General features: G+C 35.2%; 1 protein-coding gene across 2 annotated transcripts in view; it reads right to left on the bottom strand.

Moving 5' to 3' along the window:
- LOC116429020 (lachesin) overlaps positions 1–24,622 on the bottom strand; it is a 142,478-nt gene that overhangs the window by 52,152 nt on the left and 65,704 nt on the right. For both annotated transcript variants that reach the window (XM_031981382.2, XM_031981383.2), the window contains exon 3: positions 8,629–8,735. In XM_031981382.2, coding sequence (XP_031837242.1) covers positions 8,629–8,735 — 107 coding nt within the window. The remainder of the gene's footprint in view (positions 1–8,628; positions 8,736–24,622) is intronic.

Raw genomic sequence — 24,622 nt, 5'->3', positions numbered from 1 at the left:
TTTTTACAATAGACTATGTTCCTTTATTTTTGGTTAAAATATGGATTTTGGAACAATATATTATTGAGATTAGGTCGAATGTTGTTGAAATGAGTGGAAAGTAATCGTACCTCTTTTTTAATTTCCTATAACATAAAAGCGAAGAATTAAAAAATCATTTCAATTCGCATAAATTTTCTAAAAAATTCTAATTCAAGCTATAGTGACAACTTATAATTTCCTCTATTCCAATTTAAAATATCCTGAAAATATTATCATATATTTTCAACCAAAACATCAAAAGACACCATTTTACGTAACCAAATATACCTCAAAAAGATATTCGTTGTTTCTCCAATTAAAAGAAGAAAGTATTCCCAATGTTCATACTTCCAAAAGAGAGACATCGCCTAATTAGATCACCCAGTATTAATCAGTTAACAGCGTGTGACGAGTACTCACTTCATTTCTCTATTTTATTACGCGCAAACAATTTTTTAAACTAAATCCCTTAGGTTAACAGGTTAACAGTAATCTCCAAAAAAATCAATATTCCAACAACATCGATCCAACTAACCTACCCCTAGAAAGACACTTCAAATTTCACATAACTCATCCAGCATCCCCGAAACCAAAAAGCGCAAAATTCAAACCAATTCACAGCAACGCAAAAACCTTGACGGTCGTCGAAGTCTCGGTGACTCGACGGTACATTTTCACAGGAGACGGCCAAAATTCAGGGAGCAATTTAGAGTAAAACCGCGGGCGCGGCCTGAGCCTCTTAGCAATGAGGTCCCCGAGTCAGATTAAAGGGGCTAATGAGACGGCGAGTACAAGTGGTGAGAGGCGACCGGGAACGATCATAGGTCAGAGACGTGTTCATAGATTTCGGAGGCCCCGGGTGACGCCGCAATTTCCCTATAGACAGCTTGAATGCGGAATACAAACAAGCCCGGATGCACGGACGGACTCTGCGGATGTCGGCGCCAGGGGTGCGCGCGCGCGCGTAGGCGTGCCGCGTACGCGTCTTCTGTCTTCTTGGCCGAAACTTCGCGGCGATATTTGCATTTTCCTTCGAATATCCGAAATCTCGCCGCGAAGTCACAGAACCGGCGCCGACCGAGCCACCCCGGGAGCGCTTGCATTAATAGGAAAGGGGTTATCGGGCTCGTGCTACCCCGTACCCGGCCTGTTGTAATGGTGTTCGGGAATTGTTTTCGCGGAGTGGCTCTCCTGCATTCGGAAAGGTGTAATTGAAATTTATTCGCACGTGGGCTTGATCGATTGTTGCCGGTGTGTTCGGCCGGACAGGGCCAATTCATTCGATTTCACGGCGCGCCGAGCTTTTACTGCTAAATTGTGGTAATGAGATTCATTCGATCCTTACTCCTCCCCCCCCCCCCTTTTTTTCGTTGTTCGCTTTTTTGTTTTTTATTCAGTTTTGTTTGTTTCGGTTCATTGTGATTCCTTGATACGCTCGCCGACCTAGTGATTCGATAACCGAACGGTCAGTGCGGCTCGAGTGCATGGGCACGCCGGTGTAAGCGAGAGATCAATTTTTTTCGTGATTGTTTCATTTGCAAGCCTTTGCGATGGTTCCGACTACCGTGAATATGGTTTTTGAGATTGTTGTATTGATGGCAAACGATGTTTTTGCGTGTTCGAGGTGTGTAGAAGAGGGTTGTGTTAATGAGAGAATTAAATGGAGTTTGAAATTAGTGGAGAATGAAAATTTGTGACAGTAAGACAGATAAAATACGGAATGGACAATGCGGAGAAGTTAATATGTATTGTGTAATTCAAGGTTTTTGTGAATTGAATCTTGTTTGTAGGTGAAGTTGGTAAGAGAGGGTAATTATTGTTCGATTAAGAATTGAATATTTCGGAATTATACGAGGCCGTCCGCTTAAAAATGCCTTAAAAGTTAATGAGACGTTTGTTGGAAACGTTAAAATTAATAAGTTATTAAGATGCCAGCCTGCGGTAATGCCATCCAATCTGTTACTTCAGGGACTTAATTAAAACACTTTGGATTCGTATTATAAGAAACAATGAACGTAATCCAAAGTTGGATTTTCTTCTGACTGGAAGTAATACAAACTAGAAACTGGAACCGGCAGAGTGAAATATGATTTATAATTGTTATGAATATTTGTGTCTACATTTGAATGTTAATAACAAAATGCTGGTCAATCGAATTATAAACATCAGAAAATAAAATGAAACGAAGCATTTGTTCGAGCGTAATGAAATTGCTATTTTATTATTAAGTTCATAGAATTTTTAATTAGTGAAATATTCGTTTTATACAAATGTCCGGTCTCTGTTAATAAGTCCTTATTACGAAGAAGAATGTTATACTTTGCTTGTGTGACAATTAATCAAGCTTACAGTGCACCGTAATTAATCAAGATTAGAATGTACACAGAGATAATTAATATTTTATCTGATTTATATTTTGGAGTAAAGAATTTTAACATTTTAAACGCATTATTGCTTAATGCAAATTATAAAACGAGGACTGCAGTGGAAATGCAAACTTTCTCTGCCGCTCCTCGTCGCGTTAAAAAATTGAGTAATATCAGCGTGTAACTTGTTGAGCCATTTTTCTTATACTCATTGAAAGTTCTCCGCAAGTTTGCAGCTCCAGAACGTCAAATCGTAAACATCATTATGCAAAAGAAACTTATACTACCGACAAACTTCGCGACTATGCTCCTAATATATAAATATCAGTAAACTGATATATATATATTTACTTAAAACGGAAGTTCGTTTACCTATAATAAATATCCATATTTTAATTTATATTAAAATTTCAGGTAATATTAAAAATATTTCTCCAAACTTAATTTCAGACATTTCTAAATCCTCAACACTAACACAAAAGATATACAAATATAACAAAAACTCCTTAATTCATAAATTTATATGAATAATTGAGTATCTAAAAAACATTCAATTGCTTTCAGAATCAAAGTTTAATTTCATTACCATCAAATAGTTAAATCACGTGGAATATTTATTAAGAAAATACGATTTCTATAGAAACTTGCTCCGGTTACTAATGGATCTGTAATACGAGAACTCCTGCTTGTATTTAATTCCTGTTTAATTTGGAACGTATATTTAATTTCAAATAACAGAGACTTAAATTCGAAACCGAAGTATTGAGTGCCTCTTAAGTAAATTATACATCAAATGGCATGGACGAATAATCTATCCCTCGGTTCAATGTTTCCCCGTTGAAAGGGGTGAAATATGAAGTACCTTATAAAACGCTTGTTCTCATTGATTCCGGCACAATGTTTGCTAACAAGGAACGAAATGGAAGACTGGCTCGCATATAAACCCAACTATAATCGTATTATAATATTCAATTTCTCTTCGTACGAACTAAAATAACACCAGAAACAAATAGCAATTTCAACAATTCCAGAAATCATTCGAATAAAATTGAAAATTCTTAACCACTCCTGATTTTAACTAAATACGTCATCAGCTAATTATTAACTAAAACAGCTTCAAGGACCAAACAACAAATACAAAAAACATTATTCAAAATGTTTAAATAAAATTTCACTTAATCACTTAAATAAAATTTAAAACCGAATAAAATATATTCAAGAATACTTATATTCCATCAATTACAAAATACAAATTACACGTATGAAATATGAGAGCGTAAATGTCGTCATCGACATCGTTATCTTCTTCCCCTGTCATCGATACAAAACGTTAACAGTCGTGCCGCGATAATGACAATTCACGGCGTTGCGACACAGCTGTAAATAACAGAATTGGCCAGTAGAATAGTCCGAGATTGGTCGGCCACGGGCTATTGAATTACAAAATAATCCGGTTGAGATTGCGAGTGCGCGCTTCATTTGCGTCCCACCTCCCTGTCCCCCCCCCCACAACCGCGCCCGGATTCTCCGTCTCGGCGTTAAACTTTAAATGAAAAATTAGCAACAGTCGCTCGTTACCACTTTACTCTCGCGTAATGTCATTAGACGCTCGTAACCAGATTATTTATCTCTTTATACCCATGCCAAAGCGATCTTAACGAGAGCAAGCGGGCTTATTACAACACAACTCTTCTCCTGCCACCCTTCTAATCTTCCGAGAGGGTTGCCTTTGAATTTTCATGGTCGCTCGATTTCGTTTTTCCTCGTATTTTCTTTCATTTGTTGGTTCTTTAGCTGCATTGAAATTGAAACCCGTGTTACAAAGCTTATAACGGTTATAGTAACAAAATGTATTATAGCAACTCTTCTCATTTCTCTGCTAATCTTACGAAAGTGTTGCTTTAAATATTTATTCTCATAGTCGCTTCGTTCCTTCTCTCAACATTTTTCTTATTTTTTAAATTTTCTAACGACCTAATTCTACAACAAAGTTACTCTTGAATTTTCATGGTCGCTCGATTTCGTTTTTCGTCGTATTTTCTTTCATTTGTTGGTTCTTTAGCTGCATTGAAATTGAAACCCGCGTTACAAAGCTTATAACGGTTATAGTAACAAAATGTATTATTATAGCAACTCTTCTCATTCTCCTAATCTTACGAAAGTGTTGCTTTAAATATTTATTCTCATAGTCGCTTCGTTCCTTCTCTCAACATTTTTCTTATTTTTTAAATTTTCTAACGACCTAATTCTACAACAGAGTTACTCTTAAATTTTCATGGTCACTTGATTCCTCTTTCTCACCTTCTCTTATCTTTTATTTCTCATCCTCCCTTAAACTGAAACACATCTCACAAAGTACCCATTCTAACCATTCGAATATTACAGCACAACTCTGCTATCACTCTCCTAATCATACAAGAAAGTCACTTTTGAACCTCCATGATCGCTCAATTTCTTTGTTCCTTGTCTTCCCTTTATTTTCTAATTTTTCTAATGGTCCCATCTCGCGACAGAGTGGTTCCCGAATTTTCACGATCACTCCATTCCCGTCTTCGTCACTCTTTCTTTTATTCTTTCGTTTTCCATACGCGCTGAAATTGAAACACATGTTACGGGGCACCAGTTATAGCAGTTGCAAAATTTCCATGTAAGCATGGCGGAAATTACCGGATAAAGGTCGGTTTCGTTCCATCCGGGGCACGAATTCATTCGGACGGTCGTTCCATTTCTATGCGAGAACAACGATATTAAATGTCGGTATCATTGGGTATAATAAGCCCTGGCCAATGGCGGGCGAAGGGGGTGGCGGAGGGCCGAACGGTGATAACTATGTTTTTTAATAAAGCGACTACGTTCCTCGCGCCGCTCCTTATAAGGCTCCATCGAATTTGTTTCCGCCTCGAACTGAATAAAAATTCACTGCTAACGTTTGCAAACAAGATGAAGGGAATTAGGGCGCGCGTACATTCCCCGAATACACTGTGTTCGCTAATGTTATTATATTATAATCTTCTGTTTTAATAATATTAGTTCGAGCAGCTCTCCGCGTCGCTTGCTGTGGACTAGGCCAATATTGATATTAAAATGAACAGTTGACGGTGGATTAATCTAATCATCTCTAAAATAAATATTGACGGCGGCTCTTTGAGAAAAAAGGCGTGTCGTTGAATTTTCTTCGCATCCCTGTTTTAATGGAATTGGGACGTGTTGTGTGCAGATGTGAATCCGATACCGAGGTGAAGTGGTCTTTTTAAATTGATACGTTTCGGTATTCTTTTCGTCGAAAATTAGGAGTCGTGGTGTGTAAAAGGAACTTTTGGTGTATTATTTTGTTGAAATAGTAGTTATTACGAATAGTTTAATAAGTGTGTCCTTTTAGTCTTGGACCCGTATAGACGATAGTTTTGAACATGTCCCATCATTTGTACTTTTGAATCCAAGATCGAAACTTAATTTCACCGCTTCAATAAATATGATTACCCATACAAAATTTGTAATGTCTTTCCATCATTCCACTTCTAATCCAAAGTTAAATCAGAACTATAAATTGTCACTTCCAAATATTCCATTTTCAAGCGGAAAGAGACATTATTTTATTCTACAATTATAAAATTTCCAATTTATTCGACAAAAAACCAAAACCACTAACAAGGGAAGTTACCAAACCCAGAGATTCAAAAAATTATGCAGCTTCACGTAAGTAGAGTAAGTCAAGCCTAATACATTCCAATTCTTTTCGTGTCGAATTTCACTTTGAAGGTGTAAAACCACCGCTTGAAAAAAATGCATTCTTTCCCATGGATTGCCTTGAGCACGGTAAGAGATAACAAAAAAAATGTTTAAACAAAAAATACGTTATTCTTTCACGCTTGCAAAATTGCAAAATAAAATGTTTCAAAAGAGGTGGTGGGGGTATTTAGAAAAATTTTACTTTTCAATTCTACACGCGAAAGAACAATGTACTTGTTTTGAACATTGTTTCCGCTATCTCTTACTGTTCTGAAGATAATCCTCGAAAAATAAAAATTCGCATTTTTCCAGGGGGTAGTTCCACGCTTTCGTGAAATTCGGCAGGAAAAAGATTGCAACGTATTAGGCTCGACTTCCTATCTTCACACATAGAGTTTCATAATTTTTTAAACTTCCCTTTAAGTTGTGTTCAGTATAGAAAAGATACCTGACCTAGTCGAAGTTTTCACCCGGGTCAAAGCAAACGAGCTTCCCCGTATTGGAAACAACCGGTTACGGCATAATGAAAGAGCGCAGCAATAGCGCGAGACGCTAACGAGATTACAGCGCGGCGAAGGAACGTATGTTCACGCGTGTAAACGATAATCTTGCCGTTTCGGTTGCACGTAAAAGCGTAATTAAATTTACACCGTCCTCCTCGGTCTCGTTAAAGCGGAAAATTTGGAATTTTTGGAATTGCTTTGCACATTGTAGCCATAGTCTCCGCACTGGTTACCGCCGGCAGCGTTAGGGTAACGCATAAGGAAATTGTGTTCACTGCCGAGGATGTGAAATCTAATACGACAAGGGACGGTTTTTTTTTCTGGCCAAACATCGTGACGAAACGGGACGTGGGATGTCAAATCAAGAAGAGTGCATGCGAATTTAGTGGAATAGGTTGCTCAAAGTCGTTGCTATTGAGGAAATAACTCTCCCTTAAGGTTTTGCGAGCTCTTTGGCTTTTTTTTGAGCACAATTACTAAAGTGCACCTTCTTTATATTTTACAATTTTTCAGTAAAAATTATTGAATTCTTCATGAAATCAGTAACAAATATTATGAAAAATATAATACTTTAAATATTTTATATACTTTTTCATATCGTGTATACTTTGTGCAATCCAGTACCTTCAATTTTTTTGTAAACCTATAAAAATCTGCATCCTAATTAGTCATGCAGATCTTCACTATTACAAGATAATATTTCATATGAGAGACATCATTATCTCACCAAAGGATCCGTCACGAACGCGTAATGAGTAAAAAGTTCTTCTCACGAAATTAAACACTTTTTGGTTTCCTCGATCTTTGTTCAGAAATTACTTTTGTTCCCTTTTCCTTTGTCAATTTAGAACGCGACCGTGCACTGCCGTAAATTGTAAAACCTTTGCCACTTTTTTCACATTACGAACCATAACACGTTTCACCTCTTGTTATAGTTAGCATGACGATTGGCACAATTGCCAGACGCAATATCAGGCAATAATGGCGTGCACCGAGCGATGATCTTTTCGCGAACACGAAACAAAAGACTTTCTTTTTTATGCAAAGTCTGTTCAGAGTGAAAATGTGCTTTCCCGCACAATGGCGTGTTTCCTTTAAATCAGTTCGCCGTGAAATGTGAGTTGTACTTGATATGTTTATATACCAATGAGTAGTTTAAAATACTTGTTTTCTTAGCAAATTTGCCAGTTAATTATAATACAATTATAACGTAATTTCTGCCAAACATTCGTAGATTCGTAGTAAGACCAAATTATGTTTACATAAGCAAAATATTTGCACCAATTATTTAAAAAATGTATCACACTAATAATAAACAATTTTCATTGCATAAAATGGAAGAGTCTCTGTATCATCAAATTGTGTATATTACATATATATATATAACATAATATATATTTTCGTCTGCAAAAGCAAGCACATATAATAGAAACGATATAAATTAAAAAAAGTTTTGCACAAATTTCTATAAATATTTCTATGAAAATTTCTGTAGAAGTATTCATAAAAATTTATATGAAAATTTCTATAAAAATATCTATAAAAATTTGCGTAAAAATAACCACATATATATGCAAGTACAAACATTTGAAAAGGTATATTGAAAACTTAGTGAAGAAAGCAGCATGTATAATAACATAATACATATTTTCGTCTCCAAAAGCACACACATATTCATAGAAACGATATAAATTAAAAAAGATTTTGCACAAATTTCTATAAATATTTCTATGAAAATTTCTAGAAGTATTTATAAAAATTTATATGAAAATTTCAATAAAAATATCTATAAAAATTTGCATAACCACATAAACGTCTACAGAAGTTTCTCTAAAAACTCGTATAAATTTCTAAAATCTATAACACAATCCACTTCTGTAGCAGACTGGCAAACAAAAAGAGGACGTCGAACGACCAAAGGGGACGCCGAAAATGTCCGTGCACCCTGCATCCTACTCGGAAGAATTTGATACGTCAGCGGTCGATGAATTTTCATAGGGGAAACTTACCCTGTAACCCCCCAAATGTTTGACCAGACACGTAAAAGTTGCGTCCCTTCCGAGCGGCACCGTTAGATTCGTGATAGGGCCGGCGAATTCGGGTGGGAAGGCACCGCCTGAAACAAATACCCATGCACGTGAAAAACTGCCACGATTTGCATATCTTGCGCGCAGCAATTTTGCGATATGACATTCATTTACTAAACGGGACGCACTGGGTACGGAACGGCCGTGTAAGTGGACGAAAGGGGCAGTACGGTTTTACCGTTCCTCTTCCCCTTTTTTTATTTTGAGACAGCGATAATCCGTTGCAATACAGATTGTCGGAGAACCGATTATGTGGATTCAAGTGCTTACAGAGAATTTATCGTGCTACCCGTGTTTCCATTATTGTCGATGTAACGGTGAATGATGCGAAATAATGAGTATAATTTGAAAAATGTCGGAATTGCGAAATAGTAAGTAAACAATTTAATACATGAAATGAATCGTGTAACTGTACCGCGTTAAACTATTTGCAAATATAAACTGTTTTCTGTATGTGTTACAAAGGGAAGATGTGTGGTGTCAGCACAGTATAGTATACAATACAGTAGTCTAATTATTATGTAATTTGTTTTAGGTAAAACAAAATTATCTTAATTTTTGAAAAGTGAAGAAGTATAAAAAGAACGCGTTATTTAAGAGATACCTGAATATTACTTATAATAGTTATTACTATTAAAAATGGTAACTGTAATATCAAATAGTAATATTAACAAATAAACAGTAATTACTAATATCAATAATAAAAGTAATATTAATATTAATATTGTCAATATTACTGTTTATTAATATTATAATACTTAATAATAGGATTATATTATAATTACATCTATCATACATTATTTTAACGTTCCTAGATAAGTATATATCTCTTCACAACTCTATTAATTAATATTAGTAATATTAATATTGTCAATATTACTGTTTATTAATATCATAATACTTAATAATAGGATTATATTATAATTACATCTATCATACATTATTTTAACGTTCTTAGATAAACAGATATCTCTTCACAACTCTATTAATTAATATTGGTAATATTAATATTACTGTTATTATAATTAATAATATATTTACACCTGTCGTATTTTAACATTCTTAAACAAATGGATACACAACCTTATTAACTAATTAAGATGACACAGAAAGACATAGAAAGCGAGCGAGTAATACGGTTCCCATCAGAAGCTACGTTTACAATTTCTTTGTAACCGGAGAGCTCCGTTACAGACGGTACGCAAAATAGATAGGGGGAACATAATACTCGAGGATCGATACGTTACTGCGTTGTTCACAGCTAGAATAACATTCGAGCGAGCGTATTATATTCTCTTGTTAATGCCGCTGCCGAATTATTCTCATACTTGTCGCGATCCGGTGTTCGCCGTTTCCTCTCGGCGGAGTATAAAGGGTCGCGCCGCGCGGCGCAGACGTTTTCGAATATTTTTCATGCAGAAACGATGACGCCGCCTGCCACCCTCGCTGCGCAGCATTTATTCGTGCGGATACATTAACCTCGCCCCCTCCCCACCCCGTTGCGCGGTGAATAATTTTTGTGATCGCAACCCTGTTGTTCGCATCGGTTGTCCCTCGGCTGAAAAATCTGTGTAAGTTTTTTTCCCCGGTGAACCCGTCTCGCGAAAGGGCCGCTGACAATAGAAAATGTCAATGTTACGGCGATCGTGCCTGTCCGCGCGATGCGATTCATTTTGCGCGGGATGCTCTTCAAGTGGCACAATTAGGGGAGTGGTTTATTTGGGAGAACCGAATTTTTGCTGCATTCCTAATGTATTTTTAACTTACTTTTCATTTGATAGAATTGAATTTGCGTTGTATTTCTAATGTATTTGTGATTTGCTTTTCAATTGGAGAATTCGAATTTGTATTGTACTTCTAATGTATTCGTAATTTGCTGTTTATTTGGAAGAATTGAATTTGCATTGTATTTTTAATGCATTTGTCTTGTGAACTTCCAATTGAGTCGAAATAAGTATAGATGAAATACGTTTGCTTTGCATTTTTTGTAAATATTAACTTCTGTGTGTTGTGCAAATGTTTAAATGTGTTATGAACGATTGAAGAAATATACTGTGCTTTGTTTATTCTTTTAAATAAGTAAATATTTCTAAGTATTATACATTATATATATATTTTTTTAAGAAATATGTAATATTAAAATTTTGAAATTAAATGGTTAATAAAGGTGAATATATATAGTTAATTAGTAATTATTAATAGTTAATAAATAATTAAACACACTTATTTTTAAATACGGACAGACATAATTCTTAGGGATGCTTAACATAAAGAAGCAGATGACTTAAAAGCAAAATATGATAATTATCTTCGAAACAGAATTTTCTGTAAACAAATTTATTCCAAAACTTACACTAATTTTTTTAACTTTCGTATAAATTCACTTCACTTCTTTTCTGTTAACGTTTCTAATTATTGCAAGCACGAAGATACGTAAGACAGGTCCATTCAAAAACGAAGCTTCGTCTGACTAGCATGTCTGCTCATAATTTACCCTTTCTACTTAAAAATACTAACCCGTGCTTGTCACACAAACGTTCGAAGTTAATTATCTCGGTAACAAGGTATTTTAGTGAAAGGCTCCATTATACGTTTCCAACTGATTTTTGTTATACGAACTTACTGTATTCCTTTCCTGACAACGTTTTTATTTGTTGTTAACATGAATACGTGTACGACAGATTTATTCAGAAACGAGGCATCGTGGAGAAAAATCGTGTCGCTCTACTTTTTCTACTTATTTTTTCGTATATATCCACTCTTTTCCGGATTGCACCGAATTTACATGAAATGCTTGTTTCTTTACATTACATTGTGAATGGGACTTCATTTTTCTTTAATATTTCTTCTCATTATAGCGGTCTAAAAACGCTAATTATAATACACGTATAACCATATGAAACGAACCAATAAAGTAAAAGTTAATGTCGGTGGCATAGGATAAATATACATACATTCTAAATGAAATGTTGTTAACAAGCTTCGATTCTTTCCAGAAGGATATCAGTTTTAATATACTCTTAATGACATGCAAGCTATAATTATGGAACTGCATCAGCTTGCATAAATATTCAATACTATATTGGAATTAATATTTATTATCTAAAGTGCTAATAAATTGTCATAAAATATTTTAATATCTAAAGTAATAATAAATTACCATAAAACTCTTGAATATCTATAGTGATAATAAATTTGTGCACCTTTAATATGTGTCAGTTTTGGTGATTATTAAAAATTCAATACAAAATTACATACATATACATTGTAGAATACTAATGTTCTGAACAGTCAAAGGAATGTATTAATTATATTAATATATTAATCATATTAATATATAATATATTAATACATTGATCATATTAATGTAAAAAATATTAGTACATTAATCATATTAATATATAATATATTAGTAAATGAATCATACTAATATATAAAATATTAGTATATTAATCATATTAATATATAATATATTAGTACATTGATCATATTAATATATAATATATTAGTAAATTAATCATATTAATATATAAAATATTAGTACATTAATCATATTAATATATCTAAAACATAATTAAATAATATTAATATTATTCCGAACTTTTGTTTACGTTCAACGTTATTAAAAAAATACTCATTCACCCTTTATATACACCAACCCCCTGAAACGTGTCCGCAACAAGGCGCACTTTGTCGCATAACAGCGGATACTTTATAGATACCCACTTCATATATCAATACATACACCGAATTTCACGTTTCATTCTCGTAATAAAGGTGTCCGAGGGTAACTTAACACAAAATAATAAAGGAGACGTGTTCATATAGTGTCTGTAATATCAAACGCCTTCCCTTCCACACAAATTAAATAGTACTCCATTAGTTCTAACCGCTCTTCATTATAATCTATATGGATGAAATTTCATGTTTCACGTGATTCTACATAATCTTATCGAATATTCGGTGTCTATATCAAGGATACTATGCATCGCAATATATAAGGCGGCTTTAAAACTCTCTTCGCACGTACAATTTCAAAGTTTACCATTTTTTGCTTCACTTCTTTACTTCACGTTCCAGTGAACATAACATTGATATTTCAAATGTTTTTAACTCTTTTATTCTATTCCTTCAATACACAGTGACTCGCGGTGAAAGAATAACGTTTATATATCAAATAACTTTAAAAAATTGTCACAACCCAGGGAGAACATTCTATTTAAAAGAGAAAATGTCTAAAATTACCTTTTTCATTATTCTCGTATAAAAATATTACAGTTTTGAGAAAATATATTAATATCAATAATACGTCTCAACAAAACAAAATTTCTCAGTTTACGTTTTGTATTCTTCTAATAAAATAATTAGTTTCGAGGAAACATAAACACTATTTTCTTTTTTATATTAAATACTTACGTTTTCAAAACTGTAATCATATCTTTTTAAAGAAAAATCAAGATAACCCAAAAAATTTTTGTGACACCAGTGAGTACTATTTAATAATCTTTTTAATGTCAAATAATGTTTACTGATTACTTATGAATTACTAATTACTTACTACTAATTTTCGTAACTAACGTTTACTAATCACTCATGAATCCCAAATTACTCACTATTAAATTTCGCAACTAATCCTCGCTAATAACTTATTAATCACTAATTTATACAGAATAAAAATCCCCGCAGACATATTTAGACACTCCCACGTAAGCGCGGGTCCTCGATTATCACGAGTAATAAACTTCTCCGTCGTTGTCGCCAGCGCGAACGATTAATTCTATCGAATTCATTGATCAATCGCGTCGTCTCGCAGCGACGTGTATCAACAATAATCTAATACGAGCGTCGAAAACGTTGCGAGAGTATCGCTCGGGGGCTCGTCCATCGAAATTCCGATAATACGTGTATAACGGGGGCCAAAAGAGGAAGGAGGAGCAAGGGAGAATGAACGAAAAAGAAATGAAAATAATAAAAAAAAAAAAAGTGGCCGTTCGTTCGTTCGTTCGTTCGTTCGTTCGTTCGTTCGGAGATTTCCCGCGACCGATTGTAACAATCGTCGATGGCGGGGGATGCATAAAGTCACATCACTTGAAAAATTTTTCCTGCAGCAGCCCAGCGCAAATGGAATACTTGATCTGGCCGTAATGAAACGTTTTTACGTTTTCACGTTTTCACGTTTTTCAGGAGGGCCTTCTGCGCCATTTATAACTCGGCCGGCAGCGATCCGCGCTCGTCGGATATGGTTTTTAACTGACAATGAGCTTCTTGTTAACGCAATCGAATAGATCAAAGGTCAGAGTACATCGCAAATAGCGAATATCGATGGAAATATGAATTCGGTTAATTCTGACAGGTCGCAGCGTGCCGCTGTTTGCGCGAACACTTTTTTTTCCTGTGTGTGTCCACTGTACGGTCGAACTAGAACTTCGGTTTCGATACCGGAATATCTTCTCGTCGTACAGATGTACCTCGAACGCAACCTTTCTCTTTGTGGAATTGTTTCATCGTGTTTGGGTGTTAATGTTTTGATATCTGTTTGTAATTTTGGGTAGATAGAAATTTGTGAATTTTTTATTGTGCTTTGGGGACGTTGTCTGGAGGAGTATTTTAAGCTTGTACCTTTTTTAATGGCGTCATAGATTTTAAGCATTTGTAACTGATATCGAAATAAGTTTAATGATTTAATGTACAAAGCAATTTTTGATCTTGTATTTTATCATTTTGTCTATGAAAAACCTATTTATAGATTTCTGGGTCATGATCGAAAGGAAATTCGTAATTCTTCTTTCAGTAACAACTTTAAAAAATTCTATTTTTATTTTATCGTTACCATTTTGAATTCTTTAAATATTTAAAAAAATTAAGTTTTATATAAATTAAATTCTACATTAAACCTTCATCATTTTGACAGCAACATACTAAAAAGATTTACAGAACTGCTGGTTTTTTAAAGCTTGTAAGTCCATTGTATTAGACATTGACATATTTAAGGGTTTGTGTCTGAATCAACTTAAAAATATTGGCAAACGTTAATCAATTCAGGTAATGTTTACAAAACCATAAATTGTTTTAAATTTTATTATGCAATAATAATTGCATTAATAATAATTAATAAAGTTCATAAAAAAATTAACGAATTTTTAGCCAGAAATGGCCTTATTCCACTTTCAAAGAAAACATTTTTGCGATAAAATTTTACAGCTAAACTTCTTTTGATTAATTTATGAGGATATCGTGCATCATTGATTGTGTTTATTAATTTTATTAATTTTTGAAATTAATATTATTAATTTTTGCAAAAATGGACTCATATCACTTTCAAACAGAAATGCAAGAGCAAATGTATTTAATCCTAAACTGAAGCACATTAATTAAGATAATGCTATACATAAGATTTAAGATTTAAAAAGAATTTCTTTTTAGTGACATGTCGACTTGTATCATTAAAAAAAACAGCTCATTTTGTTGCGTGGTGAGAAAACGCATTGATTCTCGATTGAACGTCATAAACTTATATTTTCCGAAAGAATTGCTCAGGATGTAAACGGTAACGTGTTCAACTTTCGAGTAGATGCAATAAACATTCCCAGCAGTTTGCAACGCGGTGAGCATTTAGTCGAGGCTACAATCAATACTACACTTCTCTGTAGTATACCGCTTTTACTGTTTGACAACAATAGCTATATTCCTGTTCCGCAGTTATGCCGGGGCGTCCATTTCGCTCGTCATCTTCGTCAGACTTCGTTCCGCGACGGAACTGCGATTACTAACGTTTGACCTGTTTAATACTTCACTTCGATGCGCCTTTTGTGTCATTCGGTGCGTTTTGGTTCCGGATAATCCAAGTTTAAAGCAATGCTTCATGCGAACATGTTGCTCGCTCGTTAAATGCGCAACAACAAAATCAGTCATCATTAAACTACGGTAGTTCGTTGATGTATGCTAAATTTGAGAAACCCGATGAAGTATATTGTTTTGCACTTTGATAAGAAATTGGATTAATTTTTTACAATAATCCGAAATATGATCATCGTAGATAAAGTAATAATTATTCCCTATTTACTGGAGTGAAATAAGAGAGACGATAAGAGAATCGAACATTGCACGTTTATACGTAAAATATATATTCACAAGAAACTGGATGAATTCTTATTTGCAAGAGAAGGAATTTAATTTATTGAAATGTGACAAATATTGTTACAGCTCAATTTAGAGAAGGAATTTAACTTATTGAAACGCGATGAATATTGTTACAGCTCGATTTAGATTCGAATCTAAACGTGCGCGGGAAAGAAGTGTTACCGAAACGATTCGCGAGGAAATTATCAGACATCGAAATTTATAAAATCTGAAAAGGCGAACTTCTTTAAGCTTCCACGTCGCTCCTCGAGCCTGTAATCTTAAATTCTTTAATACATTTTAAGGGCAAAGGAGCGGGCATCTCTTGTAAATGACTTTGAGAAATTACGAGTTCGGAGTTAATTTATTTACCGCCGTCTAGCTGTAACTACCCAAGTTAATTATAAAAGATGTCGGTGTACAGTTTATCAGGTTTGCATAGGGCATTTATACTACGAGATTATTAATGAGAAAACATTTACCGTCCAAAAGCTTTAAACAATTTCCGAAGGGAGCCGACGCGACGCGACGCTCGCGCTACGGACTTTTGTATAAACTTGTTTGCCACGCGGATTCTTTCATTATTCTATTCCCTCTTCTTTCCTTCGCGGCGCGATTCATTTGGTTATTTATCCTCGAGCTTAGTCGGATCCTTCTTTAGATTCTAGATCAGTCAATACCGGTTTCTTTTGTAATTGGACGTAAATATTGGGAGAGATGTAGAAGACTTTATATTTGAGTGGCTATGACGTGAGATAAAAAGAAACGAAAATGTAATAATAATACGTGGGAATGGATGTATTTGAGTGATGTGTGTGCAATAATGACGCGACTGTGTGTGAGCGCGTTTTGAATGTTCAAAGCGTAGGAATATTCTAGATTATATTGATTTTCTCCATATGTTAATAATGTTCTTTTTTTTAAGAATCTAGAAGATTTCAAATATGTGTGAAGTTAATGCATGGCGGTGAAAGAATGTTCTAGAAAGTGTGTGAGTGAGACAAGAGCATCTGAGTATATAAATAGTGTGTGCGTTGTTTAATTTAAAATAAAATAAAATAAAATTCTCTTTCTCCTACAAATATAATGATATAATAATATAGTGTTCACTTATTCTGTTTAATGTCACAAATATTCATTTCTCGCGATAAAAGAAAGTCTCATTTACAAATTACCTAGATGTTCCACATTACAAGCCATTTTTCCAATTCGCTGTCTTTAACTTTACATTTTTCACCGTAGTTTAAATTTTCCCATTATCGATCAGTGTCCGAATGTTTACTATCTCCTTCGTGTTTCGATGCAGGTTTCATTGAAAAAACTCTTATTTTAACAAGCTTTTCAAGTCAGAAGTACCACATTAATTTCCATTACCCTACATAACTCTAGGCTCTCTAAACAAATCGCTATGTCACGTACCTATTAACCTCTCGCCTCATAATAACGTGTCAGACTCGCGGTGAAGATTCTGAGCAGAATTTAACAAACATGAATATTACCCAATTTTCGTGAATTCAAAGTATAATCCTTCTGTTACCAATGATTATAGTTTAAAGTAAACATGGACATAGAATATGCCAAGAAATTTGATCATTACCAACAAAGTAGACGTATCGATCTTAAGAGAAACAAATCGTAGGTCAAGTCGAAACTCAACCAAACCACCAGAAACTAAAAAACCACCCCGAGAAACAGCGTATTCAACCAACAACACATTCGTCGCAAGTCCTTCCATGACGAGACAGTGTCCATCGACAAACAGCCGAGCACATCAAAGTGTCCCGACGTCCGTTCCCACGGCAATTACCGTAAAGGACTAGCCCCAAGAAAAGAAGACCATCGCGCCGAGCATGATCGATGCATCTCAACGCAAAATCCCGCCGCGTCCCGTGAAAAAACAGCTGCTCGCAGGACAAAGAGCCCGGCTACAATTAGAAGCTCGCCGGCCGCGATATCGCGATGGAATTAAATCGAAATAATTAGCCAGTCGCTGTTTCTCTCTCCCTCTGGCCGCTCTCCGGCGACCCGGGGACTTTTAAATCCCTTTTCCGCGCGACGTCGCCCGGGGAGAGGAATATCAAGCGGCGCGGAACGAAACTCAAAAGAGCCGAACTAAGACGCAGTAATGAAATAAGAGGCGACACTTTTTCCTGGAACCTCCGGGCAGCGTTCGCTTCCAGACCGCCGGGGGACGCCAGGAATCCGGGGAAAAGATAAGCCCGGAGTCAAGCCGGTGGGGATCTTAAAAGAGACAATCTTGACCTATTTGTCTCATAACAACGGTAATAGGATCGGAAAGTATTATAAGTGGAAGTGACAATCGCCGTGGGACAAGCAGCCTGCCGAGTGGCCGGGAGCAAAGTAAATTGATGGCGCGCAGCATTACGCGGGGAATAAAGGCGACGGTGGGGGCAATAAGCGTCAAGGGAAAAATGAAATCTCTGTATCGAGTCCCGCGGTTCGAGGAGTCTCGTATTGTAATTCGAGATCGCATTAATTCCGGATGCACCGGCAGGACCTCTCCTTTTGTTGCCCCGCGAGCTTTAAACCGGGGTCGGATGGTTTTTTTTCTCTTTTTTTTGTTCGCCGTGATGGAGCACTTGGGATCATAGCGACGTTTCCACCAGTCACTTCGAATTTGAAAGTGGAGCAGCGGATCCGTGGGGAGCTTATCTTTTGTGTTGTGCGTGGTCGGGGATTTTTGGGATTTTTGGGATTGTTTGAAGTGATCGCGGTGTTCGGTTGGGTATTGAATTTTTGAAATGCGCACTGGTTTTGGGGCTGGGTTTTTTGAATTTTCGGGCTTTCGGGAGTTCATGTTTGAGCTCTCTATGTGCAGGGAGGTTTTGTGAGTCTCTGCTGTGTGGGGATTATTAATTTGTTTTCTGAATTTATCAACTCTGTGCTTAATTTTTTTAACTTTCTGCGTTTTGTGAAATTATGTTTGCTTTGGTATTGTTATATTAATCGTGACGTAGTCGGTGAATTTATCTTTAGACACCTGAAATCACAGCTTCGCGAGTATATATGTTTAAGAGATTAAATTAATAATTTAAAATATTTTGATGCCGGTATTTTAATATACAAAAACATGACGCCAATCTGTGGCCGAGAAATTCTCTTATATTTGTTCCTCTTTTAATAAAGAACGACAATCTAAAATCAGCAGGACACCGTGAAATGAAAATGTTGATATAAGTTCGCATTGGAATTGTTTAAATTGGAGCCAGTGTTGGCGCAAGATCGAATGTGAAAGAATGAAGTTTCCACGGTAAATCTGAAATACCGAAAACGTCCATGCACCTTGGCCGGCTACTTTATCGATTTTGTATTTCTATCGAATACCGATACTATGAAATGTCAGAACGCCGAGGCATTAAAACAAGCTCCTTTCTTTTCTAATATTGCCGGCCGATTGGATCCTTCCATAAGTTATTTGCAACACACGCGGACGACTTGTGTCAAATGTTTAAAAATTCGAGACTGACACTAAAAAAATCTACTTATAGCTCTAAGAAAACCCTTTCATTTAAAACACTTTGTTCCTCGCGATTCGTTAATTTTTCCACAGAACATCCTGAACGAATGTGTCTGAAAAAATCAGAACCTAACTTTCAGAAGTGTCATCACTTTTTCGTCGCAGCAATATTTCCGTACAATGAACAGTGTCATAAAAAAGTGAATACAACGAAGAACCTTGTGAAATAAATTTCTAGATGAAAGGCATTTTTAGATAAAACTCATATCGAGAACGGGGGAATATATAAAACTGCAAATATTAAATAAAAATGAAGAGGAACCTACATATGTACGAATCTCCATTTCGTTGACGTTGAACGTTCGTTTATTGATCAGGCATGACAGATATTCAGATCGGAAGAGTACAAGCAAATCATCGAGATATAATCCTATCGTATTATTTCGAAATAGTGATGTTGAAAACTAACAATAGACTCCCCTGTCTTAATATTCAAAACATCCGTTCACGATATTTCTCGTTCCGTTTGCTCCACTCGCGTTTCATTAAATATTACAATCTAACGAACATCGCTAAATTTAACAAGGTTCCTTATGATCGTTATCAATTTTCTATTTCTCAACGGAAGAACCATGTGTCCCGGAAGAAACTGTCAAAAATGACATTCGATCGTTTAAGCGAATTGATTTTTTCAGGTAATGTTCGAAGCGGGATTTCCGATACACCCTATAGCCTCGGTCGCTCCGAACACGTTCGGAAATGGTACCCGTGAATTTTTAATGCGTTCGAAAGAGTCTGCTCTTAATTTAGGTACCTGGCAGCCTGATCGTCCTCTTCATAAATCGTTACCATCCATCAGATTTAACAATATATCGCGCAACAGGCAGCGATCTTTCCGGCTCCGAAAGTTTTCAGGAACAGCTTATTATCGAACTTTCCGAGGCAGCTTATTGCCTATATTAAATATCGTAAAATTCTTAACTTCAACGGAATGTAGCGTCAGCGTCGAATTAGTATCCCGGACGTAACTGTACGCTTCCTCTTCCGTAATAAGGAATTTTATTAATCGTGACGTAGGAAGCTTTACTTCCGCGTTATTTTCTCAGCTGTACCGCCTCGCTCGGCTTCTTTGTTCCAACAAATACGATCCGAACGCGAGCGGGCTTTATTTGAAATAAAATGTCCAAAAGGGCTCTCCACGTTAGCCGAAAAAATGTCCGATCGCCGTTCCAGTTTTTCTTGCGAATCGCATGTGATCTAATTCTTCACGTCCATGAAGAATTTTGCATAATTGGCGAATTTGGTAAAATGGATCATTATTAAAGGACCGTCAAAATTCTTATTCCTGACACTTAACTACTATCTTCAATTTTTATTGCAAAATCTATACACGTACGTTCGTTACAAATATATCACGTATCAATCATTTTCAATATTCAACACTTTCGAGATATCAATAGTTACAAAATAAGCAAACAGAAATCCATTTAATGGGTGCGCTAATTCTAGTGTTAAAAAATTTACATTATTATTTCGAATTAATTCAAACAAATTCGTAAAGGTGTTCTCATTACGTTGAAAATCTGAATTTTCCTCCTTCTTCGGCCGTTGTGATTATCCGAAGAATTTTAAAAGGATTTTCTCAGATTTAATTCTTTTATTCGCCATTATCTTTCCATCTGTCGTACACAAGCCCGTCATTTCTCTTCCCGCAGCTTCTTACATTCGCAATCGTCGGGGAAAACCGTTTCGTGGATCGTTTTCTTTGTCCCCGTTTGTTTTTCGAAACCGTCCACCGGGTTTCCCAGTTTCCCGGGGAAAATACGAGGCACGGCCGGAACTTTCCCTTTGTTATTATCCGCAATTGAAACTGCATCATGCTGCCGTGGACGTAAACAATATTAAAGATCATACGTTATGAAGAGAAACGTAAATCTGTGATACGCAATATCTGGGTGATATGGCGGAACACTTTGCACGGCCCGATGTGCTGGGGCAGAAATACTCCGATTTTATACAGGGCGTGCCAGAAATTGTCTACCGAACGGAAAAAGGGAGAATACAATTTTCATTTAATTTTCCGTCTGAGAATTTTAATAATTCCGACTTGAACAAGTTTCTTCGTTTTCGAAAATAATAAATTTAGGAAACAACGTCAATTATTACTTTAAATTGTAAATGTATCGCTGTTTATTATAGTATAATAGCCTTTAATATAATAGTCTTAATGTAATGAAGTTTTTTATCACTTTACTCGCTTTAATTAATGTATGCTAAAAACAAAGGAGAAAGGCTTCGTTTTTTAGAGAATTGTATTGGAATATGATTTATTATGTTAGCGAGGAATATATGAATTTTCAAATTTAATTTTCTCGAAATTAAGATTTTAAATGGAAAAATGTTATTTCTTTCCGAGTTGTTTTCATGTGTAGAATAACCTTCTGCTCAGCTGTTTCACATGTACTGTATCACAGCCTATAGAACGGCAGCTGTTTTCACATTGCGTCGTATAATTTTCGCTGTTTCATGAAAGTGAGTGTTCCTATTAACTCTCCGGATAGTTATCATCGTTAAATTTCGGCAACAGCGCGAGGTCCACGCATACTTGTACACATTACTCTCGTAAAAAGCACTAGATCGAAGAATGTGAGTTTTTTTACATCTTAAAATATCTTCTTTTTTCAGAACATAACAAAAGTCCTAAAAAAAAATGTTTCATTTAAGAAGTCAAATATCACAATCAAAAATACTTTTTCCGGAATTATATTTCCTACAATTTCAAGCTCATAAATGTTTCTCAAAATAAACATTTTTACAGCTACTTGATCATGAATAATTTATTAAGAAAAAGAGCGTCTCTTGTCAAATTCTATTCTAAATCTTCACGGGTCTAACAAGGTTATTATAGAGGTTAAAACCAGGTCATCAGACGAAAAAGTCCCTGGAAAGGATGAAGCAAGGAAACTAGGTGTATTTATGAGCGGAAACGGATGTCGCAAAAATGATGTGTCAGATTCGGTTATCAAGATTCCGAAACATAATTAATTAATTTTAGAATAGTCAGATATAATAATATAGTATGGCTGGCGTGAAATTATTTCCATAAAACCATACGGTTTTCCGAAATTAATTCGAAGGCATTTTGCAGCCTCCGCCGTTGACTTCGGCGCATAGGAACCGGCGTGCGTCGCTGGCTTTTAATTTTTTAACTTCTCAAAATGAATGGGCCGCGCCGAAGAACTGCTATTGTCGCTCGTAAAAAAAAAAAGGAAGAAAGTGACAGGGAACGACGTACTGAAAACTTGCGGGTGAAATTTGCGGATCCACTGAAAATTCATCAAATGAAAGAAGTTTGCTTTTACGGACCGAGTTCCGTTTTATTATCGGAAACTCCTCGGTGTCAGTCTTAATACTTTGTTCCCTCGAGTAATATTCACGCACGAATTTTTTTTCGACAGGCCATCTTGGGGCAAGTCTTACAAGTGACAATGGAAAGGACGTATTTTACGGGAGTTGGTTATACATTTTTTATTACGATATTATGAATACATATTGAAATCTTTATGAAACATTAGCTGTCACGGTAAATGGTACGGTGTTTTTTGTAATATAGTTTTGAAAATCGAGACATTTTTAGGGAAATCATTGTTCCAGTAGTACTTCAATTTGTTCTGCAACAGCTGTCGCCATTTTGATGTGAAAAAAGGCGAAGGTTGTAAGTTAATAAATATAGAATTCCTACACGAATAATTTAATACTGGTCTCAATAAACTGATTTTTTTTCATGTTGGTGTATGTACTATTAACTCTTTAATCACGTTGAGTTTCGTTCCCCGACGTTAATCGCCATTTTTAAAAGAAAAACAGGCGGGCGAATGTTTTGAATTTAATTTATGTTACCAATTTATAAAGATAAATAGTAGTGTATTTAAGATCTGATATTACTTCGTCGTCCATTTTATGGTACTGTTTCTGTTTTAAAGCCTGTTTATATTGTCCATAAATTTTTAATGAAATAATATCTGAAAATTCTTTTCAGGAGGAAGAATTGTGTGAGGTGTCAACCATAAAATCTCCAACGCATAATATACCATACCGGTCCAATTGTACAATATCGTTCACCGTTATTCCTACACCAGAAACGTGTCTGATAAATGTCCTTTTAAATTAATTTTACAATAATTTTTTACGTATCCCACAAAAATGGCAATAAGTAAAATATGGAATTGATTTCTCCATTAAGTAATATGTTACACATTGAACAATATTAAATTGCACAGTAACTGAGTAATAAACTAAATAAATGGTACTGCTGTGAATAAATATTTATAGTTAGTATTTATCTCGTGAATATCACATTATTTAATACTTGAGTAACAAATAGCATCTACATTTACCAATAGCAGATTATTCAAAATAAAATTATTCATTTTATTTTCCTTTAATATTTTTTAACTTACAAGTATGGTAAATATTATCCTATTTATGTACGTTAATTTCGATTATCTTACAACTCCAACTAGAACTCCAACTTGAATAACAAATAACAAATACATTTACCAATAGCAGATTATTCAAAATAAAATTATTCATTTTATTTTCCTTTAATATTCTTTAACTTACAAGTATGGTAAATATTATCCTATTTATGTACGTTAATTTCGATTTTCTTAGAACTCCAACTGGAACACGTCACCCGTTTAATCAAGTCCTTCATTTTCGGTAACCAATTTGAATGGAATACAAATGTAACCGACGAAAATTTTGGTCTAAACGCCAGCACGCAGCAACGCGACCACTTCAAATTTTCCACTTTATGCCGACACTAAAGTGTAGCGATGGCATCGCTCGCAAATACTGCGGTTTTTAAGCGAACACGAATTTTCACGAGTCCTCCGGTAAACATATTCGAGAACCGGAACTTGCAGTTCGGTCGAAATATTTGAAAAATATACCGCGAACTCTCGTCTCGCCGAACGTCGCTTTCCGAATCAATAAGTCGGTAAACTTCCGTGTCGAAAGTCAAAGTCAACGATAAAGCGATCGAAACATTAACCCCTTGTCCTACATTTTATTTGACAATTAATAATTTAGTAGAAAACGACAAAACTTTGATGCTCACTCTGTGTCCATGTTTATTTCTAAAACTACCAGCCGGATCAAAATAACCCAATTTTGATTTCGTTTTTTTTTGTAATTATTAAAAAGGTAATAGATGTTTCTGTGAGAAATTATTAAAGAAATTTAGCAATATGCAAACTGAATTTAAAATCAATTAATGTTTCAATAAACGCACCCTAGGAGTTTCTATATAGAAAT

Source organism: Nomia melanderi, chromosome 14 (genome assembly GCF_051020985.1).
Source record: "Nomia melanderi isolate GNS246 chromosome 14, iyNomMela1, whole genome shotgun sequence".
Lineage (NCBI taxonomy): Eukaryota > Metazoa > Arthropoda > Insecta > Hymenoptera > Halictidae > Nomia > Nomia melanderi.
This window is presented reverse-complemented; position numbering and strand designations above follow the sequence as displayed.